At 42.8% G+C, this 24,644-nt stretch overlaps 1 protein-coding gene across 5 annotated transcripts in view; it reads left to right on the forward strand.

The window, feature by feature from the left end:
- THAP4 (THAP domain containing 4) overlaps positions 1 to 24,644 on the forward strand; it is a 52,071-nt gene that overhangs the window by 23,275 nt on the left and 4,152 nt on the right. For 4 of the 5 annotated variants that reach the window (XR_012160853.1, XM_073360419.1, XM_073360417.1 and 1 more), the window contains 3 exons: positions 1,772 to 1,931; positions 4,712 to 4,821; positions 6,128 to 6,231. Coding sequence is in view for 4 of the 5 variants with exons in the window: in XM_073360419.1 (XP_073216520.1) it covers positions 1,772 to 1,931; positions 4,712 to 4,821; positions 6,128 to 6,231 (374 nt within the window). In the remaining variant the exon portion in view is untranslated. The remainder of the gene's footprint in view (positions 1 to 1,771; positions 1,932 to 4,711; positions 4,822 to 6,127; positions 6,232 to 24,644) is intronic. The other variant, XM_073360418.1, reaches the window with a different exon arrangement.

A 24,644-nucleotide genomic window follows, 5' to 3' on the forward strand; every position in this document is an offset into this window, starting at 1 on the left:
TTTGGTTTGGCTTGGAGCACCGAAAATGTTTGTGAGGTGGGTCTGTCAATCAGTTTTCTGATGAATGGGAATCATCAAGAAAGGGATAGATAATAAGACAGAAAATATCATCTTGCCTCTATATAAATCCATGGTACGCCCACATCTTGAATACCACATGCAGATGTGGTCACCCCATCTCAAAAAAGATATATTGGAATTGGAAAATGTTCAGAAAAGGGCAACAAAAATTATTAGGGGTATAGAACGGCTTCTGTATGAGGAGAGATTAATAAGACTGGGACTTTTCAGCTTGGAAAAGAGGCAACTAAGGCGGGATGTGATAGAGGTCTATAAAATCATGAGTGGTATAGAGAAAGTAAATAAGGAAGTGTTATTTACTCCTCATAATATAAGAACAAGGGGCCACCAAATGAAATTAAAAGGTAGTAGGTTTAAAACAAACACAAGAAAGTATTTTTTCATGCAATACACTGTCAACCTCTGGAACTCCTTGCCAGAGGGTGTTGTGATGGCAAATACTATAACAGGGTTCAAAAGGGAGCTAAATAGATTCATGGAAGATAGGTCCATCAATGGCTATTAGCCAGGATGGGCAGGAATGGTGTCCCTGGCCTTTGTTTGCCAGAAGCTGGGATTCGGTGACAGGGCATGGATCACTTGATGATAACCTGTCTGTTCATTCCCTTTGGGGCACCTGCCATTGGCCACTGTCAGAAGACAGGATACTGGGCTTGATGGATCTTTGGTCTGACCCAGTATCGCTGTTCTTATGTGCTTATGAATTTTTCTACACGGTATCCTGCTGTGGGTCGGTGGCTTAAATGGGATGCCTAGGTGAAATATTGTTGAACAGGGATATATCGGGTTGTTGAAAACAACAGTCATCTGTGTTTCATGTTTGCCATCCCTATGCTCTTTTAAATGGAATTCTAACCTTTTTAGGTTTTGTAAATAGCCTAGTTTGCAGTCCCATGTTTTGTATCAATGCTGTAACTTAACTTGGCAAGGGTGTGAAGGTACCACTCTTTCAAGCATTCTTGCAGAATATAGCTATACTATATTCAGGAGATCCTTTAACCACCTTCATTCTCCTCTATTAAATCCCCGTCCTCTTCCATGTATAGTTCATTGCTACATTCATGGCTGCTACTGTCTGTCCTCTCTTGTGACACTGCATTTAGACTAGCCACGAGAAGGGTCCCTAATGGCACTGCATCCTACTTCCTGACCCTTACTTATGCCAAACTTCTGAAAGTTGGATGACTGAAGTTGTGCACCTGATGTTGGGCAGAATGTTTTCTGAGGTGATGAATAGTCACATCTCCTCCATCTTAAGCCAGGAGGAGGTGCAGATACTCAGCACTTCTGAAAATCAGGCCATGTAATGAAGGTATCTAAATATGTTTTTAGTGCCTAACTTGCAGCCCTGAAGTTTCACAGTTTTCCCTTGAACATACACCTATTCTTTATCAACATTGATTGGGGAAGCCTGAGGTTGGTGAGCTCTACATGCAGTCACATGCTGTATTAACTGCAAGACCAAGAAGCAGATTTTAAGTCAGACTTGTTCTCCACAACTGTTGTCCTTTGTTCCCAGCTCCATTCATACTTTGAAGGTGCCACTGATCTAGCAAGAAGCAGTGATGATGTATCCTAACATCTGTGAGATGCTTTTCCATAAACTCTCCCACATTCTACACAGTTGACAGAGACCTCTTAAGCAGATCTCTGAGTCAAAAGTTCCTGATTCTTTCCTCCTTCTCAACAGAGACCCCCCAGCTAAACCCTGTGATTGAGCCTCTGTCCTGGATGCTGGGCACCTGGCTGTCAGACCCACCGGGAGATGGTGACTTCCCTACAATGAAGCCCTTTCAGTACCTGGAAGAGGTGCACATCTCTCACGTGGGGCAGCCCATGCTGAACTTTTCGTAAGTCTAAAACTTAGTTTGTCATGGCAGTGCCTTTGGATTGAGTGTGCGTAAACCCCAACAGGTTTACCGGCTGCACATAAAAAAAAAAAGTGGTATAGTAAAAATTATTCACCTGTCAGAAGAGAGGATATGATTGGATCTGACTGGGTGGCCTGATTTTTAGAGGTGCTGAGCAGTAACAACTCCATTGCAACATGTGCCTGGGTTACACACCTAAATCTGGCAACTGCTGTTCTTGATTAAACATTCATCTGCATTTCTGTTCACTTAAATGTTTACAAATCGCTACACACCTCAATGGGAATGCAGAAATAAGTGGGCAGGCCGGGGAGCATGATGATAATTTTAAGTGTGCACATGCTAGTGACCTGTTGCCAAAGGACCACAAGCAGTTAATAGAGCACATCCATGTGGTCCACAAAGTGCAAAGTTTTGAGAGCCACGCAGCAGAGGACTTGGGAGGTTGGGCAAGAGAGTGGTTCCATGAGAGAGATTTATTTGAGTGGTCCAAAGAATCATCATATTTTGAGTATCAGTAGGTTTTTAACTTTCTGGACACTTAAACCTGGTGTGTGTGTGTACGTGTATGTATATAGCCACAGATTTACACTGGCCTAAGGCACGAGACAGACAATATTCTTAATGCTGAGCTAGGCACTTTATTAAGATTATCCCTAGAGCTACTCTCTCTGCTTCACTGTAGAGCTTGTGCCTAGACCCAGACCCTTTCTGCTATAAATTTAAACAAACAGTCCATGTGTCCTCACACAAGCAACTGTGAAGAGGCTGCTAAATCTGTCCATTTAAATCTTGGCAATCTGTCTATATTGTAGATAATGAAAAAAAATAGAGTGATTAAATGAAGTGCTTAGTAGGGCATATAGGGTAAAGAGCTAATTATTTAGCCATTTTGGACATGTAGGTTTAAGAAATTGTGTGCAAGAAAAAAAGAGATTTGGAGGAAGATAGATCTTTTAGCTAACATTTTAGTATTCATGTTAGTAAAAATAAGCTTTTTGCCTGCTACTCAGTTTTGCCTGCTACTCAGATTACAAAGGTTATTGCTCTGAATGCAGGAGAAAGGAATAATTACAAGTTCTTAACATAATGCAAAAGATGACGCACACCTAGACTACATGCAGTTTTTATAGTAATATAAATAGGTTGGTTGGGGTATTGTTTTTTTTAACTGATATTATTATACTGGTATAACCCCTAGTGTGGATGCAGTTATACTGTGTCAAGATGCCCCTTACATGTATTGCTTTATTGCCCTTCACATACAGGAATAAGCTATACCAGTAGAAGCACATTCATACCAGTATAACTGCATTCCACTAGGAGAATTGTACCTCTTTAACTATACTGGTATAGTTAAAGCAGTACAACTTTTCTGTCTAGATAAGGCCAAACAGGAGAGATAACATGTTCATAAACAAAGGAGATTATTGATCAGAGTGCAACTGCAAACACACAAAACTTTCCTTGTTTGTGTGCCTAGCTCTGCACACAATTCCTTATTTCTCATTACATTAAGAGTACTTAGATCATGTTAAGATATGTTGATAGTCTATTTCTTGGGCACCCCAGGCTGTATGTCTGTCATGAAATGATCTTGCATGCTTACTTATACTTATTACACATGTAAAATGTGTTCTTTGAATATTTCACGTTGACCGTCTTTTGTGATTAGTAGCTGTTGTGACAGTCTCTAGTGTGTAACTCTGCTGAGTGTTCATGGGTACGTTTTGTACTTATGCTGTTAACGTTTGGACTTCAACTAATGAAATGGAACACTTTGCAGGCCCTGGCGATAGTTTAGTTTTGAGAAGGGGGTCAGATTTCTGTGACCTAGTACGGTCTAAGCATTCCATAGGTTTGTGGTAAGTGTGCATGTCAGAGTTGGGGAGGAGTACTACTGAGATGTGTCTGTAGATGACAGCCAGAGTAGGGAATTCCTGGAGCAGAATTAGCAACAGCTCAGAGGAAGCCCCACCACCCCCTATCATTTATGCAAATGAGGGGTTGGAAATGCCATCTAGTGACATGGGAAATAAGAAAGAAGCAGAAAAAGTATGCTCTGCTAGTCTGACAGTATTTAATTAATAATCAAAAGTGAAGGCAGACTCAGTGGTGCAGCTGCACTAATGCAATTTAGTGTTGCACACAAGACCCAGAGTAGAACTGACCAGAATACATAATTGCAGGGGCTGATGGAGACCACATGTGTCTCCAAGTTGGTGTATTTGTACTTTGTGGAGAAGAGCAATGACTTAATGGCTCTTGCAGACTGATATTTGGAGGAGGCGACCAGCCAGCCAGCCTTGCAAACTGGAAGATAGATGATATAAGATCAGACATTTAATTGAGTAAGGAGGAGTATATAGGTGGCCCCCAATCAATGAAAGGGCGGAATTCCCAAAGATCCCTCTCAACAAGTCCTTGTATTGAGACAGATGAGCTGTGGAAAATTCCAAGCATTAGTATGAAAAGCAAAGTATCTCTGTAAATGTTAGCTAGGCATAACATGATGTATCTTATACAGGTTTAGAACTTCCAGTGCTGAAATGCAGCTTTACTGCTGTGTCAAGCACTGGTGCATCCATAGTGTGGAGATGTTTTTTGTATTCTTCTATTCATAATGTAGGTACAGCTGGTGACCACTCCATTGAATAAAGTATCATTCTCTCGGTGATGAGACTGGGCTGAACACCTTGCATTTTGCTATTCTTCCATGGCAGAAATATTGTAGTTTTTGCATCCTGATTTCCCAACAGGTTTAATGCTTTCCATCCAGACACCAGGAAGCCAATGCACAGAGAATGTGGATTCATCCGCCTCAAACCTGACACTAACAAGGTGGCCTTCATCAGTGCCCAGAACACAGGTACTGGCCTGATACCCTACCAATTTGCACTATTGCTTTACATTTGGGTTCTGTGGGAGAGGGAAGAAGGACCAGCAGTCTCCTACATCTATGCTTCAGAACATTATTGGGCCTGTGTGAGGTTTTCATATAATCTGTTTTAATTGATAATCCGGCACCAGGAAGCAGTACTTCTACCTCTGGTACGAATGAGCTCCTGCACTGTGAAACCTGTTGTGAGTGACAAGTTGCCAGTGATTCATGTAGTTCTTTGGGAGAAGAACTAGGCCCCCAGCTTTCTCCAAGAGCGTCAGAGGACTCTAAACCAGGATACCACTCGAGTCCTATGCGAGGTTAGGGAGTGTCCTCTTTTTGAATAGAACAATAAGTTGGATGGGGATGAAGCTCCCCAAAATACCTTCCAATTTTCAAGCACAGCTTTATAAACAAAGGATGACTAATAAAACTGAAAATCAAATACAGGTCTGGAGCCTTGAAGATAGCAGAAGGCAAGCAGCCTGCCAAGTTAAATGTAAGCTGTAACATTTCCATTCCCTTGATGGTGTCCTTCTCTCATCTATTACTCCCTACTTGAAACACAAGTGTTCTGGAAACTGTAGATCCCACTGTGGGTGTAGGAAGGCGCACACCATGATTCACAATTTTCTGTTTTGAGGATGCAACTCTTCCTATTGCAGCTGTCATGTTATTTGGCTAATTGCCAGGTGACTCCTTAGAGACTTTGGCAGGTCACATTTCTTTTTAAAAAGTTCTTACTTGTGTTAACGACACTCCAGGGGTCCACCTCATAGGGGTGCATCACAGAACTCAGAGCCCACTGTGACTTTAAGCCACCTTTGCACCCTCTCTATCCTGGGCTGCTCAGGTGCCCCTAGCATAATTTAGACAGTCCTAATTTACAGTGGCCTTCCCAGGCTGCTTAAAGGGGACAGAGCTGGGGTGAGAACCTCACCCAAATTATTAGAAGTGAAAGAATTTTAAAATCCAGTCAACTTCTCAAATTGCATCTAAAACTACCTAGCAGTCTGCCTTTGAGCACTCTGCTAGCTCTCTACTGAACTGCACTTTCATGCTATTGATTCCACTGCTAGTAATGGCGTGGCATATCCTGGCAGGTGACAATATCATGTAGGCAGGGAGCACTAGGTTTGCCAGTTTGTCTTTCAAATTGTTAACTAAGCTGTTTGCACTGGTAGATACCAACAGGGAGAGCTGTGTACTCTTATACAGATCTACATGTGTGGTTGCACTATAGTTAGCCTTTTGTAGCTTATAATGATGTTAATAATATCTCCTCTCGCTCCAGGTCTTGTGGAGGTGGAGGAAGGGGAAGTGAACGGACAGGAGCTGTCTATAGCTTCTCACTCTATAGCCAGGATCTCCTTTGCTAAGAAGCCCCATGTGGAGCAGGTGAGTGTCCTGGGGTATGACACAACCACTCAGTTAGCTGTGATGAATACCTGCCCAACATCGCATCACCCCAGAGACTGCCAGTGAAGGAGACGCATTGAAAAACATCCTTTTAATCAAAACAAAAAAACTTCACACACAAACTTTAGGATATTCACAGAAATACTTCAGTCTCTTTCCTCTCACATTTCCTCTGTAGTCTTCAGAGTGTATTTATTTTTTTCCATCCCTTTTAGGAATCCTTAAGGGGGACATTATCCCTAAACATCTCTTCAGGATACTTCCATGGTCCTGATTCTCATTTACACAAAGGCCCCTTTACACCTTTCTCTTGCTCTGGAAGTGTAAAGGGGCCTTGGGGTAAATGAGAATCAGGCCCTGTATGTTTGGGAATAAGAGAGAACCTATTACAAAGAGCCCAAACTAACCTGAAGGGTGCTATAAGGTTTAATCCAGTTGAATGTTGTGACGTGTGTTGAGATACTTGGAGGGAAGAGGTTATAGAAATGCTAAGAGAACGAGGAGTACTTGTGGCACCTTAGAGACTAACAAATTTATTTGAGCATAAGCTTTCGTGGGCTAAAACCCACTTCATCAGATGCATGCAGTGGAAAATAAAGTAAGAAGATATATATATATATATGCACACAGAGAACATGAAAAAATGGGTGTTGCCATACCCACTATAATGATCACTCTGAAAGCAATGCTAAGTTAATGATTTATTACATGCAGTGCCAGTGAAGCATAGGCTCTTCTGTAGCAGTGGCTGGGTACCTGTGGGGTACCCTTAAGCCCTTTCACCCTGAGAAAGAAAACAAAGGAAATTAGCTGTTGCCACCAGCTAATTAAACAGCATGTGCACAAACCTTTTAGGACACAAAATTCAATCCTGTTCTTAAAAAAGGTAAATTTTATTAAAAACAAAAAGAAAGAAATACATGTGAAAACTCAGCCTATTGCTAGATTTAAAAAACGCACTTACAAAAATTAAGCATCAAGAATAACCTTTTTGAGGTCCAGCTTAAAGGTTACAAGCAAAACAAAAGCATTTGGGGTTAGCACAGAGAAGTCCACAAGCCATAAAGAAATAAAAATAAATAAACCTAATTGCATCTTCCTAGACATTTTCTGATCTACTTACATATCTGGGGGTTTCAAATTAGTAGTTTTTAGGTATGATTTAGATGATTTTTCATACCTGGCCCCAAGCTTCTTTCAGTATAGTTTCAGCCCTGTCTTTGCTTTTCTCCGAGAACAACAGACAGACAAAGGGGAAGTTTTTTTCCCAATTTTAAAAATACTTCTTCAGTATAGTGCCCAAGCTCTGTTGGTGTCTATCTTCACTGCAGAGTTCCCCAGACTCTTACTCCAGTGTTGGCCCTAACCCCCTTCCCATCTACACATACAACCCTCTCATTCAACTTTAGTGGTGCTTTCACTCCAGGCTAGCTGGCCTGGCGGGGTGGGGAAGGGTATGGGTTAGAGTGCAGGTTCAACTTGGCCTAGTAATCCATCACTTTGCAGTGCAGACACAAGCTAAATTACTTGTGCCCTCTTAGTTCTCCAGTGCTTTCCTTCTGAGTGTCCGGGGGAAACTGTGAGAAAGGCAAGTTCTCCCACAATTCACTGGGAAAGAATCATAGAGCAGCTCAGCTCACTGCAGCACAAAGAACCAAGAGATATGCCCCCAGAAGTCCTAGCCACAGCACCAGTGAGGACCCAGTAACGGGGGTCTGGCTTTGCAGTGTGGCTGCTCACAACCAGGCTTGGCTAACCTGAGTTTGGATCATTGGTATAACAGTGCAGAGAAGATATACCCAAAGCATGAGAGCAGAGCAGAAACTGACTAGGGAACAAAGCCCAAACCACTGAGATCATAGAATCATAGAATATCAGGGTTGGAAGGGACCTCAGGAGGTCATCTAGTCCAATCCCCTGCTCAAAGCAGGACCGATCCCCAATTAAATCATCCCAGCCAGGGCTTTGTCAAGTCCCAGTCCCTTTATACAGCCAGTCTTAGTTTCACCTTCGCTTCCCAGCTCCTTGTCCAATCTCAGAGTTCCTCCCCCATATTGGCTTCAGGTTTCCTCCCTGGTTCTCCTACCCACTCCTGGTCTCTCCCACAATGTCTCCCAGCCTCCCCTTCATCCTGTTCCCCAGCTCCCGCTCTCAATCTCCTTGCCCAACCACTACCAGTCTCACCTGTCTTCTTGTACCAATATACTCCTTTCCCTCCCTCCAGTCCGGCTCTTGTCCCCTTTGCATTCTAGTCAGGTGCCTTTCTCCTCGAGATCTTGTATGTCATAGGCCAGACACTACGGCAAGGAGGCTTGGAACTGCCAGAATGTTAGCTGGCCTTGCTGTGTGAGGAAGCAGGAGATATGGTACTGTGACTTGGGCTTCGCTGTGAGGAAACTCTCTGCCAGAGCCCTAGAGCTGGAGTTAATAGGACACTGCTGTGAGGAAGCCTACACTGCTGGAGTTAGTGCTGGCATATTGAGGGCACAGCATGAGTCCTAACTGCTGTTTGTGAAGTGGCAGTTGCAGAGTAACAGCAAGAAGCAAACCTAAAAACTGTCTCCCCCAAAAATAAAAAGGTACCAATCCAGTCTTGCATGTATTTTACCGAGAGATATTGACTATTAAAGTTTAATTACTTCAGTATCTAAAATGTTTGAGATTGGATGTAGCTTAGGGTGACCAGATGTCCCAATTTTATAGGGACAGTCCCAATATTTGGGACTTTATTTTATATAGGTGCCTATTACCCACCACCCCCTGTCCCAATTTTTCACTCTTGCTGTCTGGTCACTCTAATGTAGATAGAGAAAAATGGTGTTAAGTACTGATAATACTCGCTGATCTCCTCTGACTACAGAAAACACAGTGCTATTTTATTCTGGACTTTAAGGCTCAAGCCTGCAGCCTGGCTTTAACTGATCTCACTTTAGTGCCAGCATAAAGATTGCACTGGCAGATAACTGTGGGCCAAAATTTGCACAGACACAGTTTGGGTCCTAAGTGTGTGTGGTCTGATTTGCATACACAAAATTGTACCCATAATTGTTTGGACCTGCAAAAATGGAGACCAGTGTCTGAAAGACTGGTCTTGGCTATCACGTCAAATTAAAAGGGTTAGAGGAGTTTTTAAAACTAAGGGCTGGGAGAAAGCTGACAGGTTTGGAGGAGCACACAGTTCAGACAGACACATCCCTTAGGGGATGATTTATTAAAGGGGATACTGAATAGCCTAGTAAAGAGGAGAGGGTAGAAGTTGATAAAGTACAGGTAGGAGCAGACGAGAGAGAGTCAAATGAAAGAGTCCCATTCAATGACATCACATGAAGGCAGACAAACTAAATATTGACAAATTTTATAAGTGCTTGTATACAAATGAGCAAAGTCTAAATACTAAGATGGGTGAATTTGAGTGCTTGGTATTGTGACAGGGTCGGGCCAGATGGCTACAGGAGAGTGACAGAAGGCAGATATATTAGCCCCAGGTTAAGTAGGTCCCTTTTCCCTGGGTAAAGTAACAGGGAAGTTTCCAGAACAATCAGGAACCTTCTGGAAACAATTAAGACAGACAGGCTGATTAGAACACCTGCAGCCAATCAAGAAGCTGCTAGAATCAAGGCAGGCTAATCAGGGCACCTGGGTTTAAAAAGGAGCTCACTTCAGTTTGTGGTGCGCATGTGAGGGGCTGGGAGCAAGAGGCACTAGGAGCTCAGAGTGAGAACGCGGACTGTTGGAGGACAAGCATTATCAGATGCCAGGAGGAAGGTCCTATGGTGAGAATAAAGAAGGTGTTGGGAGGAGGCCATGGGGAAGTAGCCCAGGGAGTTGTAGCTGTCGCACAGCTGTTCCAGGAGGCTCTCTAGACAGCTGCATTCCACAGGGCCCTGGGCTGGAACCCAGAGTAGAGGGCCGGCCCGGGTTCCTCCCAAACCTCCCAACTTCTGGTCAGACACAGGAGGAGTCGACCTGGACTGTGGGTTCAGAAAAACGGCCAAGCTGAGGGCTGCTGTGAAGGCGAGCAAATCTGCCAACAAGCGCCAGAGCCACCAAGGTAGAGGAGGAACTTTGTCACAGTATTAAATGAGAATAGTAGGTGCCACAGAAACTTGGAACAGTGATAAGCAATGGCACATGGTAATACCAGGATACTCTGTCATTTCTATATATTTTGTAAGTCATGCTGTCAGGGGAGTATGAAAGAAAGCAGAGACAAGCATAGTAAAAATCTTAAATTAATCAAACAGTACCATAGAAACTCTATGGATAGAAATTCCATGCTATAAGAGTATAGCAGTAGAAATATACTACTGACCACCTGTCCAAGATGGTGACCGTGACCGGGAAAAGCTCAGGCTGACTAGAGAGGGTACAAAAAAAGAAAACCCAACAACAATTTCTAGAAACTATTAATGACTGCTTCATGGATCAGGTAGTCCTGGAACCCATAAGGGGAGAGGCAATTCTTGATTTAGTCCTCCAAGGATCTGGTTTAAGAGATAAATATAGCAGAACCGCTGAGTAATAGCAACCATAATGTAATTAAATTTAACATCATTGCAGGGGGGAAATACCAAAGAAACCCACCACATAAGGAAGTACTTCTTCACACAATGCACAGTCATCCTGTGGAACTTGTTGCCAGAGGATGTTGTGAAGGCCAGAAGTATAGCTGGGTTCAAAAAAGAATTACATAAGTTCATGGTGGATAGTTCCATCAATGGTTAGTAACCAAGATGGCCAGGGACACAACCCTATGCTCTGAGTGTACCTAGACCTCTAACTGCTACAAGGTGGGGCTGGATGACTAGGGATGGATTGCTCAAAAATTGTCCGTGTTCTGTTCACTCCCTCTGTAATATCTGGCATTAGCCACTGTTGGATGACATACTGGGCTAGGGAGACAATTGGTCTGACCCAGTATAGCCATTCTTATGAATTATCTCATCGGTGTAGATATTCTTCAAGAGCTGCTGGCATCTTTCTAGTTATGATTTTTTTATTCTTAGTGATTTATTGAGCTCTTACAAAATTTTAAAATAAAATGGGTAGAACTACTCAATCGCTGCTGCTGGCTGAAATATTGTCAGGAGAGGGGGAAAAATTAGCATACAGCTGAATAAAATAAGTGTCTGTCTTCATTCCCTAAAGTTTGTACAACTCTGCCAAGGGATAGGAATTCCAGAAGTGAGGGCCCTCTACTAAGAGAGTTCACAAGAGTTCAGTCCCAAGCTCTGAAAGTTAAAATCAGCTGAAAGGCTCTTATTGAAGTGTTGAGGTCTAAGGCAAAAGGTGGTTCCTCAGGTAGTTGGCTCCCAGACCATTCAGAGTTTTAAAATGATCACCAACACCTTGCCTTTCACCTGGAAAGAAATAGAAGCCCAGTGCAAAGACAAGGGTGAGCATTGTGTTCTTTTGGCTGTTTATTCCACTTGAGAGGCTGGCGGCTAAATTCTGTACCAGCTGAAGCTTCTGTTATAGGAGTGGTCCTAAGTAGAGCTCATTATGTAGTTTCACGGAAAGCTGACTAAGGCATAGATGACTGTTACTAGGTCTGTATTAGAGAGGAGCAGTTGCAGTTTCCTAGCTAGATACAAAGGATAAAAGGCACTGCAGTCCTTGTGACCAGGTTTGTCTCTGTAGCACTCCCTTGTGGCCTATCAGGGCACAACTCTCCCAGCCCTGGGCCTCCTCTGGTAGGTTGCTGTCTCTTCAAAGGTTTGATGTAGCTGTGCTTTGGCAAGACCCCCACCCTTCTGTTCAGGGCTTGTTTGCAAGCAGTCAGTACTTTTGCTGGTCCCTCAGGGTCTGGTCATCCTTTCTACCGGGAGGCTTGTCCAACTGGCAAGCTAGCCCAGTCTCTGGGCTGCAACCAGGTGTCTCTCATATCAGGAGAAGGAGAACACTACACTCCTTCCTACTCTGCCCTGAATGGGCCTAGGTCTTCTCCTTTTAACTTCCTTCTCCATGCCTGATACCTGTTGCAGGTGTAGTAGGGTGGGAACAATTGGGTCCACAGGATCTCATTAACCCTCTCATTGCCATTGTGGGGTCTGTCTGCTCTATCACTGTCACCTTTGCAGAGAACCGTGGGGTAGCAATAGTCCCAAATCTGTGAGCCATTTCGGTGAGGACATTCATCCTCAGTTGACAGCATAGATCTTACTCCTGCTTATTCCTCCAAATGCTTCTTCTAGCTTGGAAGCATCACTTATGTAGAGTGAATCACTTTCAACATTTCAGTCCCCACCAACTTGGTCAGTCACTCGGGGAGCGATGACCACTGTAGTAACTGTGTTGAAAAGGAGACATACAGCTGACTCATCAGCACTTCAATGACTCCACAATTCTAAAGGTTGTACAGGTCTCAGTCCTGACAAATGTTCTGTTTAATAACAGTGTTGCTGCTTTTGATTAGTAGAGCCTTCTTAGTTCACCTACTACTGTCACTTATTTCTCATCTGAAATCTATATACTTTGACATCAAAACCCTTTTGACAGTCGCTAATTGTGAGGTCACAAATGATTGCATTAGGACTTCAGGTGCGAAAAGTGGCTGGGGAAGCCAGAAATAGCAAAGATTCTGGTTCTTTACCTTTTGTATTTCTCATTTACGTGAACCATGAACAGAATTAGTCAAACTTTCCATAGGGCATCATCAGCAAGTCAATAATCTATCTGGGCCACCAATGAACATTTTATATCTGAGAGTCACACCAAATGGGGAGGAGAATGATATTTACAGGTTTTTTTAAAAGCTAAAAAACACATTTTCAACCATTAAGATTTCAAAGTGATTCCTGAACTGTCAAAAGAGGTAGGGCCAAAGCTGAAAAAGAAAACATTTATATTCTCCTCAGAGTGTCTGTGGAAAAGATTGATTTCTAAATATTTTTACTTTTTTTAAAAGCTGTTCGTTAAAACCTACGTACAAAATCTTGACACTCCTGTACGTGGAGAACAGCACTACTAAGCCAAAGATTTTAAATATCCATCATTAGTTTATACTGTGTGTAAACAGCTGGGGCTCACAAGGAGTAACTTGCTCATTAGAACTTCCCCTGCAAGCGTGCCCTAGAGAAACTGATGTACTGAACCCAATTTGCTGAGGCTAGAATGCTGAAGATGTGTTATTCTTTGGGGGGTGATTGTGTTTGTAAAGCAGCTCAACAGTCTCTTCCTTGCTTTGGTACAAGAGTAATAAAACAAGGTGATGCATGTGAAATGGAGCTCATGTAGCACAGATCTGTGGGAGGATCACTGCTTCTGGGCCACTCTCCTATCCCGTAGGGCTGGTCTACACTTAAAAATTAGGTGGTTCTAGCTATATTGCACAGGGCTGTGAACATGTCATGTCCTGTGCAACAGAGTTAGTTCAAGCTAGCCTCCACTGTAGATGCAGCTCGGTAGATGGAAGAATTCTGCCATTGATCTAGCTACTGCCTCTCTGAGAGGTGGATTACCTACACAAACAGAACATAAGAATGGCCATACTGGGTCAGACCAAAGGTCCATCCAGCCCAGTATCCGGTCTACCGACAGTGGCCAATGCCAGGTGCCCCAGAGGGAGTGAACCTAACAGGAAATGATCAAATGCTCTCTCTCCTGCGACCCATCTCCACCCTCTGACAAACAGAAGCTAGGGACACCTTTCCTTATCCATCCTGGCTAATAGCAATTAATGGACTTAACCTCCATGAATTTATCCAGTTCTCTTTTAAACCCTGTTATAGTCCTAGCCTTCACAACTTCCTCAGGCAAGGAGTTCCACAGGTTGACTGTGCACTGAGTGAAGAAGAATTTCCTTTTGTTTTAAACCTGTTACCCATTAATTTCATTTGGTGGCCCATAGTTCTTATGGGAACAAGTAAATAACACTTCCTTGTTCACTTTCTCCACATCACTCATGATTTTATGTACCTCTGTCATATCCCCCCTTAGTCTCCTCTTTTCCAAGCTGAAAAGTCCTAATCTCTTTAATCTCTCCTCATATGGGACACATTCCAAACCCCTAATCATTTTAGTTACCCTTTTCTAATGGCAGTATATCTTTTTTGAGATGAGGGGGACAACATCTGTACGCAGTATTCAAGATGTGGGCGTACCATGGATTTATATAAGGGCAATAAGATATTCTCCGTCTTATTCTCTATCCTTTTTTAATGATTCCTAACATCCCGTTTGCTTTTTTGACTGCCGCTGCACACTGTGTGGACTTCTTCAGAGAACTATCCACAATGACTCCAAGATCTTTCTCCTGATTAGTTGTAGCTAAATTAGCCCCCATCATATTGTATGTATAATTGGGGTTATTTTTTCCAATGTGCATTACTTTACATTTATCCACATTAAATTTCATTTGCCATTTTGTTGCCCAATCACTTAGTTTTGTGAGATCTTTTTGAAGTTCTTCACAGTCTGCTTTGGTCTTCACTATCTTGAGCAGTTTAGTATCATCTGCAAACTTTGCCACCTCATTGTTTACCCCTTTCTCCAGATCATTTATGAATAAGTTGAATAGGATTCGTCCTAGGACTGCCCCTTGGGGAACATCTCTACTCCACCACCCCTCTCCATTCTGAAAATTTACCATTTATTCCTACCCTTTGTTTCCTGTATTTTAATCAGTCCTCAATCCAGGAAAGGATCTTCCCTCTTATCCCATGACAACTTAATTTACATAAGAGCCTTTGGTGAGGGATCTTGTCAAAGGCTTTCTGGAAATCTAAGTACACCATCAGGATCCCCCTTGTCCACATGCTTGTTGACCCCTTCAAAGAACTGTAATAGATTAGTAAGACATGAGTTCCCTTTACAGAAACCATGTTGACGTTTGTGCAACAGAAATCCACTTTGTTCAACACAGGAAACACCTCTACAGCAACTGCTGTATCACAGCTGCAGTGCCATATCTGCACTGCTGTAGCTACTTTAGTGTAGACATACCCCTAGACACAAGATAATGGGAAGCAGGGTTGGAGACTTCCAGTAGCCCACTTCCAAAACCAAGATTGTTCATGAGAGGCTGCTAATGCTTCCCCCAACACCTATAGATGTGACAAATGACCCGACAGAAAATAAATGCCTTTTGTCATAGACCTACCCACACCCATTGCCACGAATACGCTTTATGTGAGGCAATCAACCTTCACCCCTCCCACATACAGTACCTTCTGCTCCAAAAGAGGCATCCCTCCGTGCATACTACCTCCTCTCTATGCCCATTTCCCTTTACTCCATGTTTGTTTCCTTATTTTTTGAGAAGCAGTGAACTCCCTTGGCTTCCATGATGTGCAATGGCTTTTTGTCTCCGTCAGGGACCCAAATGTCCTTTTGAATCAAACTAAGTTTAAGAAAAAAAACTTATAGTTAATAGGAGTAACAAATTATTCACTTTGTTTCCTTCTTCCAACATTCAGCTATCATTATCCATTATTTGTATTGTGGTAGCATCTAGGACCCCTGGTTGTGGACCAGAACCCCATTACAGTAGGCTCTGTACAAACACAGAACAAAAAGACCCTGCCCTAAAGAGCGTACAATCTACTACCCATAATAAGAAAACATTATGGATTTTATGAATGTACTTGTTTTTAAACAGGTTAGTTTTTGAATAGGATGAAAACCCCTGAGCTAAAGCAGAGCACTGCATGTCACAGTGCTTTTGCTGAGACATAATAAAGGTCCTTCTAGTGGCACTGCAGAGCCCATGTGATGAGTACTCTGGCACACCAGCGAGTAAGTATTGCTCTATTTAACCTGCCAATTTTAAGCCTCAGCAGTCATGGCATCTGCATGGCATCCTTCTGTGATTTGGCAGGGTCCATGCTAGAGAGCAGTCAACAAGACTCATTTTGAAAATTAATGACCCTCATCTCCTCTTATGGGAGGGTATCCTATTTTGTCCAATAAACAGCTACCTGTTACAAGGTGGTAGCTGGCCAAGGTAGTAGTTATTTGAATGTCTGCTAGATCAATGGGCTGGTGTTTTTTCTGGAAATTGTGGGTATATATTTCACGGCTCTGGTTCTTTCCACAAGCATTAAACACACCCATAGAGAACCTTTCATTTTTATTTGCATACATATTCATGATGTATTTAAAAGGATGACTTTGGCTTTGCTTTAACTGACTTTAATGTCAAAGTAAAGAAAGACTGACTCAGTCACAAAACCAGCCTGAGGGCCAACCTGTTCCGTTGTGATCATGAAAGAGAAAGAAACCTTCTTGTCTCAGTACAGTCCTTTCTAAACAACATTATTCTATAAAAACCCTTTCTTGCACACTAGATTTCAGAGTCATTTGCTCTCTGGAGTTACCATAGAATATCAGGGTTGGAAGGGACCTCAGGAGGTCATCTAGTCCAACCCCCTGCTCAAAGCAGGACCAATCCCCAACTAAATCATCCCAGCCAGGGCTTTGTCAAGCCTGACCTTAAAAACCTCAAAGGAAGGAGATTCCACCACCTCCCTAGGTAACCCATTCCAGTGTTTCACCACCCTCCTAGTGGAAAAAGTTTTTCCTAATATCCAACCTAAACCTCCCCCACTGCAACTTGAGACCATTACTCCTCGTTCTGTCATCTGCTACCACTGAGAACAGTCTAGATCCATCCTCTTTGGAACCCCCTTTCAGATAGTTGAAAGCAGCTATCAAATCCCCCCTCATTCTTCTCTTCCGCAGACTAAACAATCCCAGTTCCCTCAGCCTCTCCTCATAAGTCATGTGTTCCAGCCCCCTAATCATTTTTGTTGCCCTCCGCTGGACACTTCCAATTTTTCCACATCCTTCTTGTAATGTGGGGCCCAAAACTGGACACAGTACTCCAGATGAGGCCTCACCAATGTCGAATAGAAGGGAACGATCATGTCCCTCGATCTGCTGGCAGTGCCCCTATTTATACAGCTGTCAAGGTTCCTCCCCCACTCTGAACTCTAGGGTACAGATGTGGGGACCTGCATGAAAACCTCCTAAGCTTACTTTCACTAGCTTAGGTTAAAACTTCCCCAAGGTACAAATTAATTTTATCCTTTGTCCCTGGATCTCCACTGCCACCACCAAACTCTAACTGGGTTTACTGGAAAACTTAGTTTGGACACGTCTTTCCCCCCAAAAACCTCCCAACCCTTGCACCCCACTTCCTGGGGAAGGTTTGGTAAAAATCCTCACCAATTTGCATAGGTAACCACAGACCCAAACCCTTGGATCTGAGAACAATGAAAAAGCATTCAGTTTTCTTACAAGAAGACTTTTAATAGAAGTAAAGAAATCACCTCTGTAAAATCAGGATGGTAGATATCTTACAGGGTAATTAGATTCAAAACATAGAGAATCCCTCTAGGCAAAACTTTAAGTTACAAAAAGGACACACAGACAGGAATAGTCATTCTATTCAGCACAGTTCTTTTCTCAGCCATTTAAAGAAATCATAATCTAACACATACCTAGCTAGATTACTTACTAAAGTTCTAAGACTCCATTCCTGGTCTATCCCCGGCATAAGCAGCATACAGACAGACACAGACCCTTTGTTTCTCTCCCTCCTCCCAGCTTTTGAAAGTATCTTGTCTCCTCATTGGTCATTTTTCAGGTGCCAGTGAGGTTACCTTTAGCTTCTTAACCCTTTACAGGTGAGGATTTTTCCTCTGGCCAGGAGAGATTTTAAAGGGGTTTACCCTTTCGTTTATATTTATGACAACAGCCCAAAATGCCGTTAGCCTTCTTGGCAACAAGGGCACACTGTTGACTCATATCCAGCTTCTTGTCCACTGTAACCCCTAGGTCCTTTGGGGTTGGGGATGTGGAAATGGGAATCCATAGAACTGCTGTGTGGAAGGATGAAAAACATGTGTAGGTAGGACTGATTCAGGGTCCATTTGTGGTTGCTCCTAGTGTTTGTTGCTCTGGGTCAGCAATGACTGGGACTGCTGTTGAGGCAACACTCTCTGATTTTTAATGAATCAGTTTGTATTGCTGAACTGTGACATCTCCCTGTAATTTTGGGGGTACCATTGACTGGCTACTATAATAGTCCTGTCCAGTCCTCATTAGCTAAAATGAGTATTGTTCTGCAGTGAGGCTTTAAAGGTGAGAGATCTTAAACTTGGGGGATTAGGAGATCCTCAGATATATAAGCAACTTCCCTCCACATATATGAAATCACAGACACACACTGTCCAGAAGGAAAAGATTTGCATTTTGCTAGCTACCTCCCTTTTGAAACAGGGTAACATGGGTGAAAAATGATGAAAGCTGCGCAGAGAAAGCCTGAATAGTACATTCAAAGGAGGGAAAGTAACTGATGTGCTGATGATGGTAACAATGGGTACCTCAGACTGTGTAGCTCAGAGAGCAGCTAACTAAGGCTGTGTCTACACTTCGAGGTAGGGGTGTGACTCTTGCTGATATACACATAAGAGTTAGCACAAGTATAAATAGCAATGTAGCCACAGGTTTCAGAGTAGCAGCCGGGTTAGTCTGTATCCGCAAAAAGAACAGGAGTACTTGTGGCACCTTAGAGACTAACAAATTTATTAGAGCATAAGCTTTCGTGAGCTACAGCTCACTTCACCGGATGCATAGAATGGAACATATATATAGTGACAAAGTTCCTCCTTTACCTTGGTGGGTCTTACGCTTATTGGCGGATTTGCTCGCTTCAGAGATTCACAGCAGCCCTCAGTTTGGCCATTTTCATGAACCCACAGTCCAGGTCAACTTCTCCTGTGTCTGACCAGGAGTTGGGCGGTTTGGGGGAAACCCAGGCCCGTCCTCTACTCTGGGTTCCAGCCCAGGGCCCTGTAGAATGCAGCTGTCTAGAGTGCCTCCTGGAACAGCTGTGCGACAGCTACAACTCCCTGGGCTACTTCCCCATGGCCTCCTCCCAACACTTTCTTTATTTTTACCATAGGACCTTCCTCCTGGTGTCTGATAATGCTTGTACTCCTCAGTCCTCCAACAGTCCACATTCTCACTCTCAGCTCCTAGCACCTCTTACTTCCAGCTCCTCACACGCCCTACCACAAACTGAAGTGAGCTCCTTTTTAAACCCAGGTGCCCTGATTAGCCTGTCTTGATTCTAGAAGCTTCTTGATTGGCTGCAGGTGTTTTAATCAGCCTGTCTGTCTTGTTGCCAGAAGGTTCCTGATTGTTCTGGAAACTTCCCTGTTACCTTACGCAGGGAAAAGGGACCTACTTAACCTGGGGCTAATATATCTGCCTTCTATTACTCTCAATTACTCTCCAGTAGCCATCTGGCCCGACCCTGTCACACTTGATTGTGAGATGGTGGCTTTTGGGGCATCTAGTAAAGTGTTCTGAAATATTTCCCAATTATCCTTGATGTTTTTCTGATTAAATTCTTCCTCCCAGAAAAAAAAAAAACAAAACCCTCCCTGTTACCTTACCCAGGGAAAAGGGACCTACTTAACCTGGGGCTAATATATCTGCCTTCTGTCACTCTCCTGTAGCCACCTGGCCTGACCCTGTCACAATATACATACAGATAAGTTGGAAGTTACCATACAAACTGTGAGAGGCTAATTAGTTAAGATGAGCTATTATCAGCAGGAGAAAAAAAACTTTTGTAGTGATAATCGAGATGGCCCATTTAGACAGTTGACAAGAAGGTGTGAGGATACTTAACTTTAAAGGGAAATAGATTCAATATGTGTAATGACCCAGCCACTCCCAGTCTCTATTCAAATGCAAGTTAATGGTATCTAGTTTGCATACACAGTAGCACTGGTAGCAGCAGCAGAGGCCCAGCTGAGCCACATTGAGTACAAACCCACCTGCAACTGGTAAACTCTAGGAACCCATCAGGTTCTACTGGAATTATTCTCCCTCTGGTTGCTGTAAAATTCATTGGAACATTTATTGTCCTTTAATTTTCTCCCAGTGCAGTACAAGATTGGCAGCAACTTTTCATTTTGCTTTGACCAGCTTTACTCCCTTTAATCCTTTGATCTCAGGCCATTGGTCACCTGAGGGAGAACAAAGCCAGACAGACCCCTGCAGTGTGAAGTTTGGAATTCCATTCCTCAATGCACACAAGATTCTACATCTCCCATAAGCTTTTTAAACAAAACTTAACTCTCCTGAAAATTAGCCTCTCCTGCCACATGATGCCTTGGAGCCAGATAGAGGCTGGCCCCTGTGCTCAAGGAAGGAGGGCACAGAGAGCTTCCCTTCATGTGCCTCTCACACAGGAGCCAGCCGCAGCTGCAGTGGCTTACTCTCGCTAGCCACACATAAAGGACCATGGCAGAGGAGAGTGTACACAGCAATGGCTGCACTCCTGAGAGCTCCCAGAGACTAGTGCTCCATGAGGGGCAATGCCCCTGAGAATTCCTTGTGGGCTGTGTGGCTCACCACAGGCCAGCACCTTACAGGCATAACTGAGCACTCAGCTTGCTGAGAAGAGCTTCTTAGCATGCAAAGCACTAATACCAGGAAATAGCATACCCTGCAAATGCAGAGACTCACTACTCTGCCTTGTTTGAAATGTCCAGTTGTGGAACCATAGAAATCAGAGCTGGAAAAGACCTAAAGGATTATGTCATTCAATTCATTCCCCTGTCTGTAGAAGATTCCTTCTTATTTTTTTAGGATTTGGATAATGGGATCAGAATTGGGATGATTAGATTTGAAGTATATCAGTGTTGCCAACTCCAAGCATTCAAAGATCATGAGTCAGGGCCTGAAATAGTGAGTTTGTGTTAGAAATCATGAGATTTAAAAATTTGTAATTTGTATTCTTTTTATGTCTTCTAATGCTGAAGTATTTAGGGTTCACATTTTCAAGCTTTTTGCTACACTCTGAGCACTAGAAACTTACTAAAAAATAAGAAAAAGCTGAGATTCTTGGGAAATAAAATCATTTCAACAGTTGAAGCTTTTAAAAAAAAACCCAAATATCATGAGACCTGCAGTACATGCATGAGAATTAGCAATTTTGCATTCCCTCTGAAGCACCTGGCATTGGACACTGTCGGAAGACAAGATACTGGGCTAGATGGACCTTTGGTCTGACCTAGTATGGCCGTTCTTATGCATAATATAGAGGTGATTACTTGACATCTTAAAATATGTCATAAACACTGAAACAAAAGAACCCCTTCAAAAATATTGTTAATGTTAAAGGAAGTTTAAGAACTTAAACACAAAAGTCAGGAAATTTTAAAGTAAGGTTCTCGCACCATATTTTGTTGCTTACATTGCAATCTTTCATTGTGCAATTACACAATACACAATACACAATACAGTGTAATTTTTACAGTGTGTGTAGAAAGACAAAATGTGGCATAAGCCCTTGTAAGGCTATCAGGAAATGGTGCAGTTCATTTGTATTTGCTGAGGTACATCACTTTTCTTTTTCTAGATATCTGACTAATCATTAAGATCAGCCATTTCTATTGCAGAGAAGCACATCGCATGTGGTCTAACCGGTCCAGACTGAGTTAGTTTTGAGATTAGAACAGAATAGTTGATTTAGTTGGGGATTGGTCCTGCTTTGAGCAGGGGGTTGGACTAGATGACCTCCTGAGGTCCCTTCCAACCCTGATATTCTATGATTCTATGAATAGGAATTTTCAGTTGCAGCTTCATGTTTCCCATAATTGATTCATCCCAGGACACACCAGTATGCTAGCAATATCAAAAAGGGATGGTCTAGTCCTTGCTGCCCCACTGATCTGACTTATGAACTTGGCAAGTCATAAAGCCTTTCTGTACTTCAGCTTCCATAAATTGGAGATAACACTTCCTGCCTTTATTAAAGTGCACTGAGGTTTTCTCAATGAAAAGTACAGATCATTATGAATGATAAAGCAGTGTGGTGCCCAGCCTGTACAACCTGTGTTATATCATCTCCCCCACCAAATTGTCATTCGTTTCCATTAGTTAGGAAATGCAGTTGTGTTGCTAAGGTTGCTCAGGCAATAAAAATCAAGACAATCACCACTTAATCCAGCATTCACATCCAGCCTCAATCTGTATGCCATCCCACCCAGATATCAAAATGCCCAAACAGCCCCATAACAGATACATTTTCAGTCTAACATAGAACCACTTCCTCACAATCATACTGAAATGCACAAGCTAAACCCCAGCCTCAGACAGATTACAATAAATTGCCTATAGACATACATGTACTGGTGAAAAGTCTAGTGTATTAGCTGTAGAGGAAAATGGCGGAGGTTGGACTTCAGCTTATGAGTGGCTGTCAGGAACTGGAGGTTCACATTGTGATTGGTTCTGTGATGGAATTGAAAGTGGGTTTGTTGTGTTGCTGCACTGTGTTGATGTGTTACTTTGTGTGTGTGTGTGCGCGCATGTATGTGCATGGGTGAGTGTGTGCTAAGGGATGCAAGTTGTGTGAATGTCTTGTTTTTTAGTAATTGTGTTGATGGGAAATGCATTTGAGCAGTCTTAACAGTATGACAGTGTTTTTGTGAAAGCCTCATTCTTTCTTCTTTCTCCCTGTCCATAACTATTTCATGGGCAGCAAGAAGTCCTACAGCCTAACACAGCTCACCTCACCCCTATGATAACATGGATGTTGTATGTTACCCCGCACACATTATCCCTGTCACTTGTTAAACCTCAGCCGCTCACTCCCAGGCCAACAGACTTCCTCAGATCTATCAGACCAGGATCCTCTTGAAGGGAGCAGCTGCCTTTGGAGCACAATGGAAAACTCTGTATCTGTGAGAACGTGTATATTTTTACATTGTCATTCTTACCCTCCCTCCAAATCCACCTTTTCTATGGCCCCCTGTTAATCCTAGGGACTAGGACAGAGCAGGAGGGAATTATAGCCCACATTGTCAGAAACATGGAACATACAGTTCTGCTGCAGAGGCAGCTGCCCCCTCTACTACTGGCTGCTTCCATTCTCTGATGGAGCTGAACTTTTCTTGGTAGAGATAAGTAAGGTTTTTTTAAATTAGGGCAATAACTGTTTGTTTTAAAGAGTCGCTTTTGAAAAGTGGCATATGTCCAAGGTATTTTGAAAGTGTGCATATGGGTGGAGTTTGGAGCTTCAGGGGACTGTGCTTCTTTAGCTAGATGGGGATAAAAAATGGTGAGACTGGCAGAGTCAAATGTCAAATTTACAAAAGGCATCATTTAAAAAACCTTTCCTCTGCAAAAGAGCCTGAATATTTGACTCTAAAAATTATGGAAAATTCCACTGTCCTCAGGAAAGAGATTGTGTTAAATTGGGGCCCATTGTTAAATCCTTAAGGAGAGAAATATCAGGATTACATCCTGCTTTAACTACAGATCTCAACACAGTCCTAACTCTGGAGTCACAACCAATGCCTCCATCATAACAAATGTTCCTGTTATGTTTGGTGTCTCCAATGCTGAACCACTCTGAGATGATAATGTAAATAAAGCCATTAGAAGAAGGACAAATGTTTTTCAAGCTGTTTGTTTTTAAAAGCAAGAAAGAGTTTGATCTAAATCTTGGAGTCTGTAGATATAAATATATACAGCTGACAACAGCATCTCATTAAGATATATATCTTTTGGAAAGTATTTTGTACAGTATGGTCCAAAATTGTGGATCCATTGGGAAACTTTTTGACTGTAACACTGTCCTTTGCATTTTCCGTTCTTCCTTTCAGTTGAATGCACCACATGTAATGAATTTTTCAATTTGACTAGTTGATCGCATTAAATGTAACCACTTGGCAGAGCTATCAGACTGAGCTCCCTCAGTCCCTGAGACTTCATTTCCGCTAATCTCTGGGACTGTGTTCACCATGAGAAGGAGCAACGGGGGCCAAATAACATAAACAAATCTTGTGGATGACGTGCAGAAAATCTGCACTGAAATAAGTCAAAGGGCCAAACTGCTGAGCGTGTGGAGTCTATGCCAAGATACTTTCAGGCACCGCTGATAACTCAGGGCAGTCCTGTGCACTTATATGTGGGGTCATATGATCACTTCTATGCAAGGCTCCATATAATCCATAGCTGCAGCTCCATATATTCCACCTCTTGCTGCAGAATTGTGTTCCAGGATCAAAGCTTTCAAAATGATGGGCCTGATTCTCCACTCTCTTCCACCAGTTTTATGCTGGTGTAGCTCACTGACTTGAAGGAAGCCTTTACGGTACCTTGAAGATGTAAACCAATACAGTGCATCTTCCTGCATCTGCTTACATTCTGAAACAATAGCTCTGAGAAATGTAAACTGCCCTGTTCAACTCGATGGGTTAAATCTCTGATCTAAGCCTGTCTTTACTAGGGATATTTGTGGCAGTGTAGCTACAGCAGTGCCAGGTCCCCATATATATGCTCTGCACTGATGTGGCTTACCCCATATTACACCAGCGGCACCACTACAAATGAGATGAGTGAAGTGTCAATATTAACTATTTCAC

This window comes from Lepidochelys kempii, chromosome 9 (genome assembly GCF_965140265.1).
Source record: "Lepidochelys kempii isolate rLepKem1 chromosome 9, rLepKem1.hap2, whole genome shotgun sequence".
Classification (NCBI taxonomy): Eukaryota; Metazoa; Chordata; order Testudines; family Cheloniidae; genus Lepidochelys; species Lepidochelys kempii.